The 18,333-nt window shown below is 42.3% G+C and overlaps 4 protein-coding genes across 6 annotated transcripts in view; 2 read left to right on the top strand and 2 right to left on the bottom strand.

The window, feature by feature from the left end:
* LOC125765245 (TNF receptor-associated factor 4) overlaps positions 1-9,346 on the top strand; it is a 39,101-nt gene extending 29,755 nt beyond the window's left edge. For all 3 annotated transcript variants that reach the window (XM_049430170.1, XM_049430169.1, XM_049430167.1), the window contains 2 exons: positions 6,429-6,533; positions 7,444-9,346. In XM_049430170.1, coding sequence (XP_049286127.1) covers positions 6,429-6,533; positions 7,444-8,547 — 1,209 coding nt within the window. In that variant the 3' untranslated portion in view covers positions 8,548-9,346. The remainder of the gene's footprint in view (positions 1-6,428; positions 6,534-7,443) is intronic.
* Positions 9,347-9,961: 615 nt separating this feature from the next.
* On the bottom strand, positions 9,962-11,999 carry LOC125765247 (probable DNA replication complex GINS protein PSF2). The gene is made up of 2 exons (XM_049430172.1): positions 11,683-11,999; positions 9,962-11,619 (listed from the first exon to the last, which is right to left on the bottom strand). Exons 1-2 carry the CDS (start codon positions 11,925-11,927, stop codon positions 11,247-11,249), a joined length of 618 nt encoding a protein of 205 aa, XP_049286129.1. The 5' UTR covers positions 11,928-11,999; the 3' UTR covers positions 9,962-11,246.
* A 50-nt stretch (positions 12,000-12,049) lies between these two features.
* On the top strand, positions 12,050-13,032 carry LOC125765248 (RWD domain-containing protein 4). Its single transcript, XM_049430173.1, has 3 exons — positions 12,050-12,277; positions 12,351-12,457; positions 12,532-13,032. Exons 1-3 carry the CDS (start codon positions 12,170-12,172, stop codon positions 12,926-12,928), a joined length of 612 nt encoding a protein of 203 aa, XP_049286130.1. The 5' UTR covers positions 12,050-12,169; the 3' UTR covers positions 12,929-13,032.
* Positions 13,033-13,071: 39 nt separating this feature from the next.
* Positions 13,072-16,321, bottom strand: LOC125765246 (RUS family member 1). The gene is made up of 5 exons (XM_049430171.1): positions 16,069-16,321; positions 15,798-15,980; positions 15,577-15,715; positions 15,092-15,403; positions 13,072-15,026 (listed from the first exon to the last, which is right to left on the bottom strand). Exons 1-5 carry the CDS (start codon positions 16,133-16,135, stop codon positions 14,474-14,476), a joined length of 1,254 nt encoding a protein of 417 aa, XP_049286128.1. The 5' UTR covers positions 16,136-16,321; the 3' UTR covers positions 13,072-14,473.
* Between the last annotated feature and the right edge of the window lie 2,012 nt (positions 16,322-18,333).

Below are 18,333 nucleotides of genomic sequence, written 5' to 3'. Positions count from 1 at the left end.
AGAGAGAGAGAGATACTGAAAAAGAGTAAAGATAGGGTTATGTGGAACATGTGTAAATGTTTACACAACTTCATTGAATCTTACCTCCCCAACATGCTGCCTGTTGGCATCGTATTGGTGCCGGCACATCTTAGATTGCTTAGACTTGAGGCTCTTAAACGGGAAGAATCCGGGATCATCGGCACAACGATGACGACGATACGGTGCGCGCGGTGGTTTGTGCGTTGGACTGTTTACTTTCAACATTCTTCTAATAATTTCTCCACAACAGAAGCAGTACCGTACCATCGCCGAAGAGTTGTTTCCCATTTGTCCCAAAATGACTCCAATAGCTTCAGGTTCCTCTGGGTGTCCAAAAGGGTTTTCTGTTTTTTTTTTAATGTGGGGTTCGCTTCTAATTTTATTGTACTCATTCAACCGCGAGGAGGGTATACGTGCTTCTTTTTTCAGAAAAAAACCGGTGAACTGCACTTCGGAATAGCCTGGCTGCGGTATCATTTGTGGCCGGACGAGAACTTTTCTTTTTATAGTACCACGGACAAGTTTTGATGGGATACTTTCTTGGCTGCTCGTTTGTCTCTTCGTTCGTCGTGTGATCTCTTCGATCACTGTTTCACGTTCTTAATTTCTGTACATCCACTTGTGTGCCATCTTTCTCTGGAGCGTAAAATAGAATTCTACGAGGGGGCGACCTATGGGGCGATCCGGGCACAATGAAGTTACAGCCCGATTGCATACGGTTGGATGCGTGATCCAGCGTTAGGGGAGATCGTAAAGTTGTTATTTTTAGCAAACTACTTTGTCGGTACCATGCTGGAGCACTTTTTCCCGCAACCAGCAATGACAACCAAATGCCTGGAGCGTTAGATCCACTGTGACTTTTGACGATGCCACAGATCAGTGTTGGGTGGAAATGATAGCGGGTGCAATGCTGTTCTTAAAGGAATAATTAAAATAATTATAGAAATCTCGTTTGAAAGTGAGATTGATGATATTTAAAAGTACGCGCGTGTGTTTGTCTGGGGCGTAAAACTGTATCTAGGACGCTTTTGAAGCCCACCAAATCAACCTGATGATGGCTTTCCCTTTCGAGTGATCAATTCGATTCGCAAATTGATAAAACATTAGCTTACCGGAGGTAAAGTGTTTGTGTGTGTGTACGTGTACAGGAAAGTAAGCATAAATAATGTGTGAGTCGATTGCAACGAAACGAAGAACTCGTCCAACAGAGGAAGATGATGATAATCGTGAAAGTGGACTTGGAGTTGAAGTTTGGCGTGGAGTGGAAATAAAAACGAAAGCAACACTAACTAAACAAATTTCCGTTGCGTTTCGTCGAGTTGGTTGATTTGGATTTTGAGTGATAGCCATCGTAATTTCCAATCGTTTGTGGCTGCAGCCCAACCTGGAGTTTGGTAGCAGTGAGACACAGCAGTACACAGCCGGCGCTCCACCATTGCGCGATCGCGTAGGGTGATGTTTACAATCTATTTCCTTTGGAACTTCCGTTCCTACCATTTGTTTGGTGCGACCGACCGCGGGAGTGGCATGCAGTTTCGGCTGATTGGTTTCTCAATCGTTACAACCCAACCGAAGCTTTAATTTTCATCCATATTCACGGTCGCTTTACACCGTTTAGGTTGCTCGCAGTGTTGTGAACTGTTAACATTTTTTATGACATTCGTAGCAAGCGTCTATCAAAATCAATTTTTCTTCGAAGACATTCTACGTTGCCATGACATGACATTCATGGAGTGATATTCATTTTTGTTTTACCGTCATAGTTTCTGCGGCGACATGAAATGTAAACAGTGTAGTTTGAATGTCATTTGACATTTTTTGACATTTTTTTCGAAACATAATATCCGAAGGAATTCCGTAAATTATAATGCGTGGACGCTGGGAACAAAATAATCATTAATGAAGTTTTCATTTTTGGGATAAAACTAAGATATTCTTTTTTTATATTGAAATCAATGAAGATTTAGTTTGGGCGATTTATTACGGTTTCACTCAATCACTGCTCCAGGTAATCTCGCCACACCGTATTTTGTGTCACCTAAAGGATTCCTGCAAAGCACAGTCGTTCAACAAATTGTTAATTGAATATAAATTACAAGACAAACTATAAGGTTTGCGTAGCCTACTATTGATGGTCAAACGAATAGTCAAATGAATGGATTCAAAAAATGTCATTGTGTCGAATGACATTTTTTAACGTGAATGTCAAATGAAAGAGCTGGATGCGAATGCGAATCTTCGAACAGAGTGAATGTCAGCAATTGCATGTCAATGAACATCACCGTTCACAACACTGGTTGCTCGTATGACCGCTACTACTTCTGGCGTAGTATTACTTCTGAATGTTTTGTATTAGAATACTGAATGAAAGACACTTTGTGTTGATTGACGCTTCGTTAGAGAAAACCAATGGAACGAACCATTCTAGGCCATTTTTAACAAAACATTCCCCCAGTGCTGGAGGGATTGATTGCTTTTCATTGTTTTCACACCAGGTCCAGTTCGCAAGCGTTGGCATTTTTCGCTTGATCAATATCTGTCGAAATTTGATTGGTTGGTCGGAAAAGCTGAAAAGCCGGAAAAAGTGAAAACCCTGTCGACACCCCATAATTGAAAGAAGATTTCACTCACTTCGCTCACTCTCGATCTCGAGATGATCGCTGTGCATTATGAAGTATGCTTGTGAAATTATCTCATTAGTGTCCAAACCGGATCGTTTAATCAATTCGCCAGCATTACTTTCCATACAACCAGTATGCCGGTTCGGAAATGTTTGGCAAAAAAAAAAAGCAAAATGGGTTTTGAACGGACGGCGTTTCTGTGTACGTGTGTGTCTGTATGTCGTGTACCGCATAATAGACCACCGCATTTTTGGGCCTGGGACGATTTTCGTTGAAGTAAGCTTATTCTGACTTGACAGTTTTTAATGCTTACTCGCCGATTTTTTTCCGTTGGGGTATTGGTGAGGCTCGATTTGTTCGATTACACGTTGAAACAGTGCACACGGACGTATCCGAAACAGCCTTGAATGCGCAACAACCTCCAAATAAACCTCCAGCAACGACAGCATCAATGAGTGTGCATTAATTTTCCAATTATGTTGCTGATTATTTGTTTTACTGGGGCTGGTGGGTTGGTTAGGTTAGGTTCAAAAAAAAACTCTGCCCAACAACAACACCAATTGCCACCATCGGCAGCAGTTCCGTCAACGTTAAGGTGTCTAATTGAAGGGAACGGGTCTCATGATGATCACCAGCGATCTTCAGTTCACCGGACCATGGTTTGTGCGACTTGTGCGCCGGGCAGAAGATAAAGCTTCACTTCAACCTTCTCCCGGACACGCATGCTTTCGCGGTCAACCGTGGATGATTTATGGGTTTCTACCGGGCGATGCAGTCGAGACCGTAGGCCTTTGATCGTCATTCCCGGACAGCTGAACGGACCGGAAGATGATACGGTCGTATGATTGAAAGACGTTTCCATGTGCCGGCTGATGGCGAGAAAGCGTGAATAGGGAAGATAGCGCACCGAAAGGGATTTTTCATCCACGGTCCGTGCCGTGGCCGATGTAGGTGAAATTGGTATGTTCGTAAAAGCTAAACCGCGCCTTTTCTTTCACTGAAGTGGCTCGTTTGCCCTTGATGAGCACCCATGTGGAAGGAAAGTCAGTCATTATGAACTTCTTGTTGGTGGTACACAACAAACACACACCAGGCATTCGAATCACACCGCTGGTTCAATGTGAATGAGTGTTTAGAACGATACTGTGGCACGAATGTTTTGCACGAGTCAAATAGCCGTTGACAATAATGATCATTTATCATTATAGACACACGCATTTCGACCAACAAACACGATCGCTAAGTAGATTCCGGCGAGGCTCCAATATGGTGGCGTATTGCAAAGTTTTGCTTTCCTCTTTCGTGTTCGTTTATGAGGAGAAAATAAATAAAACCGTTTTGCCATTTCCGGTGTGCGGATGGTAATGGATAATGCTGACGGGTGTTGAGACAATTTGGATTTCCTTTGCTGTGAATGTTTAAAAATAAGCGACAGCGACGTTTCTTTTCACTCCAGCAAACATTTCATGCGTGAAACACACTGTCGACGAAAAAAAAGGAGCAAGTTTCGTTAAGAACCCGGGCCGGGGTTATTTATTTTTCCAGAGGCACATTTTCATACACACCATGAACGGACGGAGCAAGAACGTTCCGCACACTGCAAAACATAGCCGAAAGCGGTACAAACTACAAAAATGTAAACTTGCCACCATTTTGAGTGGTTTTTACACTGCTCTAAGGTATGAGACACTCCACCTCGTGGAACTGTGTGTGAAGGAAATAGTCTGTTGATGATGTGTGAATTTATGACGGCGAAACTACACGTCTAAAGCTTCCATCAGGGGGAACGCACAAGGGCGCTGGTGATTATGCGGTTATGTAGAGACGGTATTTTGTGGACTACCATTTTCCGTCAAAATCAATGCCAATCTACGGATGTAACTAACGCTAAGTCTGCACACCTAAAAAATAATCAGTTATTACTTGATTGATTCATTTTTTGTTTGTATGCCATGTATTTATGATGTGATCTCTAGCAGCAGTGTTTGCATCATGATCGAACGATCTATACCCGAATATGATCAAAAAAGGGCAAACATCAAGCACGATCAAGACATGCCGGGATCCGCTCACAACAGGACGATTAAAGTGTAACAAGGTGAACGTGTTACGTGCAGCACTCAAATGTTTATCGCATAATATTGTCTTTCCCCCGGCTTGGAGTATTTTCTCACCCATCCATGCGCCGCATTAACGTCCGATTCCGTGGCGTTGAGACCCGGTGGAATGTTATTAGTTTGTTTGTACACTCAACCGCGGTAACCTCGTCGAAATCCCTTTCGTTCACATAAAACTTCTGACCGATCTCGACAACAGAAGCAGCACTATCTGTGATATGACGTCCGGCAGTTGGCCGCTCACTGTGGAATGAAGTTTTTCCCCTTATCGGGATCGCTTGACTAAACGCCCAAGCAAACAATACCCGGGAGGGAGTGATTGCTTGAGTGTGTTGCTCATTGACGGCTTGAGTTTGGCTCGCGTGTGGAGTGATAAGCGCCAGAATGGAATTCGTTTGCACCGTGACGAACTGAGGTGTAAATAGGTAGAGAGTTGATAACTACTATTATTGCTCCCTTCATTCCATCCTCCTGCTCCTCAGATAATGCCGAACGCGCACAGTAGCATGCCTGGAAAAGGCACAAAAATTGGGGGTAACCTAATGTCCAAAATTCCTAGAAATTATTCGGTAAACAAATGCTTACAGCTCCTTTCGCGATAACCAATAAATCTTCTCATTGTAATCGTTGCCACATTTTCTGCGTAGATTGACATCGTAACAAATAGATAGATTTGAGCAATAGATATGACAAGGTCTGTGCAGGATGAGGTCGTCTATCAATGCTTGCGGGCATCGGGCAATCGAAACTATCGCCTTCTTATCACAAAACCTGGATTCTCAACACAATTGATTGAATTTGTCCGTCCATTTTCGTTGGCTGCCAGTTAATGCTTCCGATGTCGTGTGTTGCCCAATATTGAATTGAGCTCATTGATATGCGCAGCGGAAGAAGCATTATAATAAAACAAACAAAACGTTTATATACAGGAACACAAGAAGGTCTTCTTCATCGCCAACGGCCACACCATTGGTGATTCGTGGCCCGAACGGTATTTTGTTGGAACTAACTCGACTCGACGACCGTGTATTAGTGCTTAACGGGCGCCGGTACGCTGAGAAGGAAACGGACTCGCCCAGCCCAGTAGCGGGAAGCTTTTAGCATCGAAAAGGTTTCTTTACTTCCCTTTTTTTTATTTTGTCTGCGAGTGTATAGTAAGAGTGCGCGCGCACATGTGGAGCCACGGTCGTGTCCCCATTCTCCCTCGGTGCCTTTTTCCTCGCTGCAGGCTCGATAACCAACGGATTTGACTGGAAACTATTTTTGATTATTCTGCTTTGATTTCCGTTCGGCGCAAAGAAATGAATTTCGTTTCGCTTCTCGTTCTGTAGCGTCTTGCCAACAGTCATCATCTCTAAGCTGTATGGTGTCAATGCGGTCAAAGATCCTGGGAGCCGTGTCCCTTCTGCACTGGCTATCCGGAAGAGCGGTGGACTCACCTCACCAGTATTCTCTTTCTCTCTCTTCTAATGTGTTCGATGATCTTGCCTAATGGTTAAGCATTTAAAACAATATTTCTACCTCTTGATTTCAACATGTTTCAACCATCATTTTTCTATATTTCTTATATTATTTTTGTAACTATTTGTACACATCTTATCAATTTGCATATCGTCACCTGGGTAATGTATTAATTTTATTTTATCTCGTTTTTTTTCTTCTTCACCAGATCTATCCCGATCCCGAGTCAGAGAAGGCCATCATGGGCTCATTGGTATTCTGCATTCATCACAAGCAAGGCTGCAAATGGTCTGACGAGTTGAGGAAATTGAAGGTGATTATCGCGACAGTCTTTCATGCTTTTTCTTTTTTGTTTTTGTTTTTCTCCAATACATTATTGCTTCCCACCGACACCGACATGGAATCGAAATGTACGTTTTTTTATGTTTTTGCGAGCACTAGGTGTATCCGCTCACGTTGCCCTTTCGCCGTATGCAAACGTGTAGCGTTGATGTTATTTGCCGATTTTTTCTTTATTCTTTAAGATGAAAGTGCACACACTGTTTGTGGCTCGCTACCATGGAGAGCTGGAGCCGCAGAAGGAGAAGCAAGGCACAAAAAAAACTTTTTCCTCAATACAGTGCTCTGTTAGAAAAGAGAAGGAGAAAGAGAGCAAAAGGTGGATAGATAAATAGAGAGAGAAAGAGAGAGAGAGAGAGAGAGTTCCAGCTCAAAGACGCGTCAACGATTAGGGCAGCTTAGCGCGTACTTTACCTTGTGCGCGAATAATCCACCGGCGAGAATGTGCGCAGGCGGTGTAGCGGCATGTGAAACAGGTTTGAACGATCAGTTGATCCTCGTATAACGATCGGCAGTTGGTGGCAGGTGACGAACAGGAGTGGTTAAGCGGCCACCACCTCACGTCTAGGTGTAAGCCTGGTGACCCTGTGATTCCTTCTTCAGCGACCCACGATATTGGAAGTTGCGCTTGTGGTGCCTTTCCAATTGCTGTGCTTAACTTAATTAATCGTGTTGCTCTTTTGCAATAGTTTAGCCTACGCAAGCATTGTGTCATTAGAAGACCACCACTAACGCCCTATAATTTGTTTCACCAATGCGAAACTCGTAAAGTTATCAGCTTTGAACTTACGCATCTTGGGAAGATGATGGTATTAAAATTATTCATTTCAAACAAATTTTTAAAACAATTCTAAATGCATTTTCTTTCTTTTTCCTTTCTGCAGGCACATTTGAATACTTGCAAACACGATGCCATCCAGTGCCCGAACAAGTGCGGTTCCCAAATACCACGCGTGATGATGACTGACCATCTGGCGTTCACGTGCATCCTGCGACGTGCCATCTGCGAGTTCTGCAATGTGGAGTTTACCGGCATTGGGTTGGAGGAGCACGCCGGCACCTGTAGCTCGGAACCGATCTACTGCGAGTCCAAGTGTGGCACGCGTGTTCTGCGTGGTCGCATGTCTATCCATCGTGCCAAAGACTGTGCCAAACGTCTCCGTCGGTGTCCTCACTGCGGCCGTGAGTTTTGTGCCGACACGCTGGCCGCTCATGGAGCTACTTGTCCGCGCAGCCCAATCCCGTGCCCGCAGCGTTGCGATTCGGGACCCTTTGCCCGGGCCGATCTGGATGCGCATCTGCGCGATGAGTGCAAAGCGCTGACGGTGCCATGTACGTTCAAGGAAGCGGGCTGCCGATTCAAGGGCCCGCGCCATCTGCTGGAAGCTCATCTGGAGGCGAACACGTCCGCTCATCTGTCGTTGATGGTGGCGTTATCGGGCCGACAGGGACAACAGATTAACATGCTGAAAAGCGCCATGGCGAAGCTTAGCACCAACTACACAGGCACGCTGCTGTGGAAGATCACCGACTGGTCGGTGAAAATGCAGGAGGCAAAAACGAAGGACGGTCTGGAGCTGGTGTCACCGCCATTTTACACCAGCCAGTACGGCTACAAACTGCAAGCTTCGATGTTTCTGAACGGCAATGGACCTGGCGAAGGAACGCACGTGTCCGTCTACATCAAGGTGCTGCCGGGAGAGTACGATGCGCTGCTCAAGTGGCCCTTCTCTCACTCCGTCACCTTCACGCTGTTCGAGCAGGGTACACTGGGTAACGGTGGCGGTGGACAGGGAGGAGTCGCAGAATCATTTGTGCCGGATCCGACGTGGGAGAACTTCCAGCGGCCATCTACCGAACCGGATGCGCTGGGATTCGGGTTTCCACGATTCGTATCGCACGAGCTCCTCAACAGGCGTCCCTTCGTACGGGATGATACTGTGTTTTTGCGTGTTAAGGTCGATCCCAGCAAGATTGTGGCAGTGTAAACCACATATTGTGTGTTTGTTTGTTTGTTTGTTTGTAAATAGATCATGCGCGCACACTCACCCTATACTGGCCCTTTGTATCGTAATGTTAGGGCGCCTCCAAAACCAATCAAACCATATGTACATAGTTTCCTACTCCCGAGATGAAATAACCCTTACCACCTTCACCATCAGCACCCCGTCAGTCTTAGTCATTCGTGTGGACCAATCGAGTAGTTCTCTCCCGGCGAGAGAAGCTCCTTCGATGGCACACACTGGTGGGGACTACTTCCAGGACGTTGGTTCTCGTTCCGTTTCGGCAATCGGAATGGAGCGGGATACCGCGCAAACGATATCTGCGGCTTGCACCAAAAGTAGGAACCAAACGGAACAAAGGTACCCCCTTTTATGGGGGTGACCCTTGTACCGTGAAGGATTGTTTGCTTGTAAGTGAATACGAGTGTACGAAACACACTACAACGAAAATCAGCTTCGAAATCTCATAATTGCTTTTAAGGACTGAGCGAAGCGCCTCATGGCGTGAAACAGATAGATTAAGACTGTTAGAGCATAGGCAAAAGGCAATCATGTGCAAAACAGCGAAACTAAACTCATCGTTCGAATAATATTGTACAGAAAATGGGCCTTTTATCTACACACCAATGGGTGCAAGCTAAATCAAATTTGCTATAACATTTTAGGTTTTTGGAATGAAAAGTAACACAAACGAATGGTACGTTAAATTGGCCAGCAGAAACTGACTATAGCTTGTAAGATAATAGTTTCATTTAACATGATTATAGAATAATGATAATTTAAACCTTACAAACACAAAACAAAACAGCCAGCTCTCTGTGTTCTTCTGCTTAATTGCGAACGCCGATGTTACGCTGGACGCAGAAGATACAATTAGCATGCAACCATCAACATTACTCTAACCAATCGTAACAATTTTTCTTTTCGATTCGAGTCATTAGTTGTTTAAGCCATATCATTAGACAGACTGGACCATTTAGAGTTTATTCGATCGGAGAGAAGGGAAACAATTCAATGGATACGTTTCATCTGTAGCAATAAGCAGTACTATATTCTTTTGTTTCATTTCATTCTTGCGTTTGTTTATAATTTAACACATTTCAACGGCGGGTTACGGTCTGGCCAGGTGGAGCCGTTTGCAGTGCTCCGCTTTGGAAGGTTGGTACACCCACTCCATTAGCTAGAAAACCATTTCTATCGCACATTAAGACTCATCGAGGACGCGTAATGCCGTGTGTCGTGGGTAGACGTAAGGATGATGATAAGAGTAAATACCGCTATCGCGTAAGATATGTAACAAGTACTAGTGCAGCGATTAGTATATTCGTTATTTTGTCATTGTAAATTTCGAACCATACAAAACACGAAATACAACGGAGTGTGTAAGATTGACTGAATTAAGTGAAAAATTTAAAATTTGTTTTGTGTGTTTTCTTTTACTATTTTTAAGAGTCATATATCACACATTTGGGCGGCACGGTTACTTGGTAAATATAAGTGGACAAGCCAAAAATGCCTTGAGAAAGAGAGAGAAACGTGACACTTTCATCCTAAAATGTTCTTGTTGAACGGTTGAACAGAACATAATTTTTTACAACCGGGAGCCGGGATTTAACATGCCTAAGTACATATGATAACCACTCCGTGCGTTAATACTATTGATAGGTAAAATGATCGTTTAATGCACTGAGCAATAATCGTGTTGAATCATTTGCTCCATTCTTCACTCAGAACACCGAAAGTCGGTGAACCTTGTCTGCTATTTCTGTTCTTTTTTTACATTTATATACTTATATCCGTTGTGATAATGTTCCTGTGCCCTGCAGCACCAGTCTGCTATTCAAGAATTAGTTTTATTCAAACCGTTAAGCATTATCTCAGCGAATCTCAATATCTTGAAAATTTCAATAGATAAAATTAAATTATGCACCTCAATATGTATAGAAAAAAAATCATCATGAACGAGTAGTCAGCAATAATAATTTACAGAAATATTAAATAATATAATTCTATCTTTAGCACACCATTTTCTGCACTGAATCAATGATTGTGCACCAGCAGGTGGTATTTGATTATAAAATTGAATTCTTTTGAAAATAAAAATGAGCTTAGGCAATCTTCGATCGTTAGCTTTACGCGTGAAACGATCATGCAGGGCCATCCACAAACCACTCGCATTGAAACATAGCGAAACAAGGACCTTAAGTATAAATATCATTATCTTGTACACAACCTTCGGTTTGCGTGACATTCATTACAGAATGTCTCGCATAGCTGCGGAGGAAGTACAATCTGTTCCGAACTATTTACGTAAAAGAGAATTAGATCAGAAATTGTCTACCTTCTCTTGAGTTTTGCCAAATATATGTATTTATAAACAAGCTTATAACAAAATATAGCAGCAGCACGAAGCGTCGAATTGGCCGAAACTCTCGCGATATCTAATCCGAATGGGCGTTTTGAATATGATCATTTTTCTGTTCTACACTTCTTTATGACTGATGATGCTATACAATAAATAAAACTATCTTATGGCCTAAAACATATAGAATTCCGTACTGTAAAAATTCACTATGTAAGTATTATGGCTTCCTACGCCCTTTAACACGTTCGTGTTGTTCACTTTGCACGATCAGCAATTTTCAAAATATGGTTCAATCATAACTGTATCGGAAGGAGATCGCTCACCAAGGTCTGGATGATCCGGACGTTCCCAAACCGCTGCTTCCGCCAAGGCTGAACGATTGGGTCGTTGTGTTTAACGATCGAATCACCTTCTTCGTTTGTTCTATGCGACCCAAAAAATCCATTACGTGCGGAAGCAATGGCTGTATCGTATGAAGCTCCAGCACGGTAACATTTTCCAAATTGACCATGTGCGATCCTTCGCTTTTGATGAAATTTTCCACCGTTGTTCGCAGCTTAGCACAGCGAGCATCATAAATATCTTTGATAAGTGTTTTGATCACGTCCGACGAAGGAACGTCTTCCGGTGCGGTGTTGAGTATCAACTTGGCTTCAACCATATAATTGGGACTGGGCATTTTGGTAAAAGAACTAAAAGGAAAACAGTTTTGTTAAGCACACAATTTTAATTCGAAAGACAAAATACCATAATACCTAACACGTTTCTCGGTTTCTTTGATATCTTCCAGCAGATCGATGTCCATCCAATGAGGTGCTACGATGCGACACTTTTGTTGTTGACGAAGGTGGATGCCTAGCCACAATGGAACGTACAGCGGTGTACCTCCGCGAAATGGTTCGATCGTGCCCGATATAAGATAGATCGCATCATGATTGAAGTTGGGTATGATACTAATTAATGAGTTTTCACCGATGAATTCTAACTCCGCCGGCTCCATCTGTTACGGCGGCTGGTTCTATCCAAACAAGCGGATGGAATGGCAGTAGGAAAATTGCGCGCTTTTTTGACAATTGAATGGAATGTCAAAGTTCTGCTGTCGTTCGGTCGCTGTCAGCCTTTGACAGCTGATTTGTACATCAAACATAAATAAACAGTGGCCGCTCGTGTGCCACTTGTTGTTTTTCGTACCCAAAGCTTAATTTTACATAAATTTCGCTATTTTAGCAGACGTGTTTGAGAATGTCTGAAGCAAAAGAGCTGCAAGATGATGAAAGGGAAGCTCTTGTTTCGATTTACGAAGGTGACAGTGCCTTCAAGCAGGTGAACTCCGAGACGTATCAGTACAAAGTGCGTAATCCGCACAACACCATGCAGATTGTAGCAGAATACATAACTATACTTTGGATCCTTTTAATTTTAGTATGGAGAAGAGGGAAATAAATCCTTTCTGCTGGAAATATGTTGGACGGTAAACTATCCGAATGAATTGCCCACCTTTAACCTGGAAACTTTTTACAATAGGAATTTGTGAGTATTATGGGCAAGAATAATCCATTCTTCGGAGTGCTTAGTTTAGGTTTTTTTTTTTCTCTGTTTCATAGATCTCGTACGATGAAAGACAGCATTGCCGCAATTCTTCAAGCAGAAGCAGAGCAATGGATTGGCTGTGGAATGACGTACACATTATTTGAGTGCCTAAAGGATAAACTGGATGATTTGTTGACGGACGAGAACTGCAATGCGAACGATGGCCAACAAATGATCATCGGTACGACCGATGCTCGTTTGGATGCTGAACAAACAAACAGCGATTCCGATGAAGATGGTGGAACGAACGAAGGAAAGGATAGTAAGAAGGAATCGAAACGGGAACATCTAACTAAAGCCCAGAAACGAAAACAGTGGGATCGGGTAGATAGCAAGGGCAATCGACAGCGTGGTTGGAACTGGGTTGATATTGTCAAACATCTCTCGCAGACGGGAGGGAAACCGGAATAATGAATTTAATGAAGGCTATCTCATGTGTGTATAACAGGCAACATAATGTAGCCATAAAAGAAGCGCTTAGCTGAATAAAACATACTACAAACGTAATACAATTACACCTTGCGGATGTTTCTAGTGACTGAAGAAACAGCATGTTCGTTTAAAGTTGAAAAAATTCTTTATTATTATCATGCCCTTAGCTTCTGTGGGCGTTTCGTGCGATTATTAAACTACGTTTGCACTGATTGATAAAAATTCTATATTCAAATTGCAACGCAAGCTGACTATTGGCTTTTCCGACCCAAAACGTTAGCGAAACAATAATGCAAACGAATGAACAAATGCAAAAGTTCTGTCATGTACTTTGTGTACAAAGGGCTAAGATATTATAATGTAAAGCAGTTTTATGAAAATGCTATCAGAAAAAACTGAAACAGTTATCAATTGAGCTAACTTTTATCACAGCAGTGAAGCATACATTTGTAGACGGTTTAGGTTTGGATTCGATTCTCTGCTGCTTAAATATTTCGACTTTGCTAAAACTTTTAAAAATCGTGCCACAAAAAGCCTAACGCATAAAACCTGTGCCATTCTGTATCATACTGTCGAGTGTGCAGTGGTTCAACAATTCTTGGAACATATCATTATTTAGGAATGTAAAGTATGTGTGTGCGATGCTCTATTGCACTTGCTTAAAACCAGATAAATTATGGAACAGTTTCCGGTGGTTTGACTACCTTATTAATGTTCGCGTTTCACATATGAAGCGTGCTGCAACGTAACCAGCTTTTATAATCGATCTAAATTGTGCCTTTGAATGGGTAAAACGTACTTACTACGGCGGATGATAAAGTAGCAGAATTATGTTAGAAAAATTACGCAAAAAACTCTTCTTTGTTATCGTTTGATATGATTAAAACTCCCTACACAAGATACTCGTTGTATTGAATGGAGGTTTAAAATGTTTCTCTCATTTGCTACCTTCGCTTAATAGCGGCTGGTGTTTTTAACAGTTGAGCTATGTTTGTTTGTCCCTCTAACATTGATTTTTGCATTCGGACAAACAATTCTATCATTTGCGTTATTTCCCTACGGATCTCTAACTTTCGACTTGCCCAAAATTGCTTCCTTGCTGTGGAACGCTGAAAAACGTGGATTTGTCTAGTACTATAGTGTAGCATGCGAGTTACGATTGCCGATGTGCTTACATAGTTTGGTCCTAAAAAGTGCGTGCGTGTCGCTGAGACATGTACTCTCACTATCTAACTCCGTACTGACTAGAGCAAAACGTTTCGTTGTTTGTTTTTTTTTTTTGTCGTCGTTGTGTTTGCACCGTTCATGTTCCCGTTTCGTTCTTTCTTTTTGGCACTCGGCTAATGGTCCTGTTTTTTTTTTTGTAGAATTTGGTGGAGATGGAGGACATACGTTTCGTGAGTGCCATATTTTATGAAAGCAGTTCAAGTATACCGAACATACCTCCTATGAAAAACGGTAATCTAATCGGTATGATGCTGGGAGCAGATATCCGGACGGGTAACTACGATAGTGATCGGTGGTCTATATCCTCCAGTCAAGCCGATATTCATCGGTTTTGAGCAAATGGGCCTGTACGTTCCATCCTTCGCACTGGGCTAAGTTGAGGAATTCGTTCCACTTGTTCTGAATTTCCCAGTAGCGATCGCGCAGCTGGCTCTTGTCTTGCAGATAGGAAGCAACATAAAAGTAGGATTTTATGATATCCAAGGGCTTTACCGTAAAGTGCAGATACACGCCGACATAGTGGCGCGTTTCAGCTATAAGAAACTTTTCCCTCGAATCAAAGCATGCCATCCAGTTTTCTAAATCGTAACAATTGCGATAAAACTCGGTAAGCTCTCGCACGGAGCATCCGATCTTGATCCGAGCCGTAAGGGATACCGTTTGACCAACGGTAACCCTTTCTAGCTTATTGACTTGCTGGGGAGACAGCATCATTCCTGACTTAAAGTACTCTTCCAGTGCGATTAGGTAGCGAGCTTCATTGAACGTACGCAAGCAGACCGCTTTTACTGCCTTTATGTTGGCGTAAATATGCACCAGCGTCACGAAGGCAAATAAACCATATAAAATTCTACAAAAGAGAACAAAACAATCATTTGGTGTGGTCTGTTCCATTCATTAATATGTTCAACTTACTTTTGATTTTGCAGGTACGAGAGAAGAAATAGTCCTACGAAAGAGGCGATTAAATTGACACAAGTTTCCTGGGCACTATCTTTCGATGCTACGTCCGCTAAATTACCACGGATAGCATGGTGCTGTGTGAGTGCGGATCGTGTCGCTCCACCTGCTACTCCGACTATTGCTTTCATGGTAGTTGTTGCGCAAAGAATGTATGTTGCCGCCTTTGGATAGTATGGCAGCACGAACAGATCAATACCCATCGCAACATCGTTCAGTATATCCGCGCGGATGCGCCATTTTTTCGAATCAATATCTAATTCCGAGCTGTTTGGGAGTGCAAATGAAGTTTATAAATAGCGACACGACATAGATTCTTCACCCCGGGGGAAAAGTTTCGTGTGAAATATCAAATTTGAGTGACATTGACACTCCTACCGGGGTAAAACGAAAACAGCAACAAAAAAAAGCAAGCAAAGAACCCAAAAAACGAATCTTACCCTTTCCACCACGCGAACAGTATTCTTCCCAAATGTCCCGTGCCGTCCTTGAGCACCCATGTAACGGTTGCCGAAAGTGGGTTGACCGCATCGCTTCCAACACCGACTCCTTTAAGTATGGCATGTGTAGTTAACGTACCTAGTTTTTACAAAACCAAACAAAATAAAGTTTCAATGTTAATGTATGAAGTGGAAGAATGAAAAATCTAATTTTTGATTACCGCTTATTGTGCTGCAGAATGCCTGCAACGTGTCCCACTTTTGGTACGATAAGTAATCACTGCTCACACTGTCCGGATATCCGACTGGCAGGAATAGATGTTGGAAAAATCGTTTTATGCTAAAACGCTTCCGTATCGATGGCCGTTCACCTTTCAGCGTTACCCGTACAACAGTATCTTGGTCTGGGCAGAGAAAAATCATGTACGTTAATAAATAATGAAACAGCAATGGAGGCTGCTGGCTGGACAACAGGAACACAGCTTCACTTACGATCTGGGGTGACGTAGAGAATTTCCTCTCCATTTGAGCAATACTGTTCGCGAAAGTGGATTTTCATGCTGATACAAAAGCGACCCCGGGTGGAAAATACAATTCACAAATGCAACAAAACATAAACTAATCGATGCACGCGAATAAAATCAAGAACCAATTGAAGATTATAGTTTCCTGCATGTAGACAGCATCGACGGTTCCATTTGTTGTTGTTTTTTTCCTACTTGTTCGCTTGACAACCAATTGTCAGGGCTGGTGTACTGCAGAGCGGCCTCATGGTCATCTCATTTGGCATTAGAATAAAGATATTTCAAATGTAAGTTTATGATAAAATCATTCAAAATAAAAAATTGAAATATTCACGTACCAAACAAAATAAAGGCTCATTTTTCTGAAAGTATAGGACTAAGAAAAATAAGGGAGGGAAAACAACTTTTTTTGAGATATTCCATACTGCACAGTATTTTGACATACAGAGGGCGCTACGTACTGCAGGGATTAGCAACTCATCCACGCTGCATTTGTATCGAGCGTTATACGAATCCACAGTCTGAATTAATTCATGCAAAAATACAGCAAAATTAAACGATCTTGTTACCCGGTCGTGTCGGTTGGAGACCAGCGCTGCTACTACATATACGACTCAAATTACTACTTGGTCCTATTTACTAATCCAAAAATACATAAAAGGCAGTCCCATGGAATACTGCTTCGGCATTTAGTATCATGTACAGAAGGTATTGTTTAAAATATTTCATTGGGTCCGACCGGTATAACAAGGAGTGCCTATCCGGAGACGCGGTAATAATTTCTGCAAGTCAGTCATGCCGACATGACTTAACAGATCATTAAGCCAAGATCCCCCTCATTATTTATTACGCGTATAACAGTTCAAAATCCAGTGTGTAGGATGTAAAATAAGTAATCATTTTGTGTGGGTTTGCATAACATCGATTTATGCAACAATTATCACAGATAATCAGTTACAAAGTGTTGTGAATGATCTTTTTTATTCTCCATTTTTACGGATATCGTTTATTATTTGCCATTAGCAAGAAGTGAGAATTATGCATTTTATGTAAGTGCAATAACAAAACAATCATGTCGCCAACATTAGCGACTACACGCGAAGAAAAAGGATGCTCGTTCAAAAGAAATACCGACTCAGCATGGGGCACAAGTCCCACTGCGGTTCAAAGCCATAATTCAATGGCAAGAATTCGCTATTGACACCACTATTTGTTTTCTCTTTTTGTGCTTCAATTTCCATCTCACTTTATCCTTCCTGCCGCTGCACATGGGCCGAATGATCATCAATGTGCACACTATTTTATTTGCAGACGATTAAAATCACCAGCATAAAGGGTACGATTAGAATTTGTGCAAGTACACAAGACCAATTGCACAGTGTGAAGTATGGTCGGGAAAAACGTTAGCTAGCGCACATGATTTATGGTGAAGTTGAGTGAAAGCAATGAACCCGCCAGAATGGATGCTAACAATATTACACGACGTAATAGGAGATTTATTTAGTGATCAATTGTATCTCATCGGTTGAAGAATAGGCATGGAACGCGCCCATTGCGCTTATCTGCTGTTTGGCTCGTTTTGAAACAGTCCCCTGGGGTGTTGTAGTTGCTACCTTCCAAGCGACAGGAAGTTTAGAAGTTGTTGGTGTGGCTTCAGATTTCCACGCCAAAGGTTATTCACTTTTCGTATCAGTACTATCAGCGAAAAAGGAGCTTTTGCAGAGTTAGAGAGTGAGTCGAGGTTTTTTTTTGCTATATTAGTAATTTGTATTTTTTAATAGAATTACTCTAGGTGATAAGGTTAAAGCTTCATTACAGTATAAAGTTGTAGGTATTTACGCCAAGTTCTTTTTTTTCAGATAGTGTATCATTCCTAGATGGAACAGATTAAAAGCAGGGATACGGTTTCCGATTTCCACATGCGACGGGTTAAAAAACAAATCGAAACCAATCCACCCACCAACATTGGGCGACATTGGAACAAAGACCATGGCGCCTCCGTTTGAAATAATTGAAGTAACAACAACAAAACTGAAACAAAGTTCACGTAATTTAGTGTTCTTCTGATGCCATTCGCACCAGGAGCGTACTTACAGCAAACCATCAATGTACGGGCAAAAGCAAGCAGCCAGCATTCGTCCTACGCAGGAACGACCTGTCCAATTTATGGCATACAGTATTGGACAAAACATATGCAACCAACCAAGTACACGAATTAAATTTATCAGGAAAT

Source organism: Anopheles funestus, chromosome 2RL (genome assembly GCF_943734845.2).
Source record: "Anopheles funestus chromosome 2RL, idAnoFuneDA-416_04, whole genome shotgun sequence".
Taxonomy (NCBI): Eukaryota; Metazoa; Arthropoda; class Insecta; order Diptera; family Culicidae; genus Anopheles; species Anopheles funestus.
Note: the sequence above shows the minus strand (reverse complement) of the source record. Positions and strands in the feature narration are given on the sequence as shown.

Coding starts and splice junctions, on each gene's coding strand:
- LOC125765247 (XM_049430172.1), bottom strand. CDS start 11,927: ATGGAGCCGGCGGAGTTAGAATTCATCGGTGAAAACTCATTAATTAGT. Junction 11,620..11,682: donor GAAACCGAGAAACGTGTTAG/GTATTATGGTAT, acceptor TTTTCCTTTTAG/TTCTTTTACCAAAATGCCCA.
- LOC125765248 (XM_049430173.1), top strand. CDS start 12,170: ATGTCTGAAGCAAAAGAGCTGCAAGATGATGAAAGGGAAGCTCTTGTT. Junction 12,278..12,350: donor CCGAGACGTATCAGTACAAA/GTGCGTAATCCG, acceptor TTTTAATTTTAG/TATGGAGAAGAGGGAAATAA. Junction 12,458..12,531: donor ACTTTTTACAATAGGAATTT/GTGAGTATTATG, acceptor TCTGTTTCATAG/ATCTCGTACGATGAAAGACA.
- LOC125765246 (XM_049430171.1), bottom strand. CDS start 16,135: ATGAAAATCCACTTTCGCGAACAGTATTGCTCAAATGGAGAGGAAATT. Junction 15,981..16,068: donor TCTCTACGTCACCCCAGATC/GTAAGTGAAGCT, acceptor TTCTCTGCCCAG/ACCAAGATACTGTTGTACGG. Junction 15,027..15,091: donor TCGTACCTGCAAAATCAAAA/GTAAGTTGAACA, acceptor TCTCTTTTGTAG/AATTTTATATGGTTTATTTG.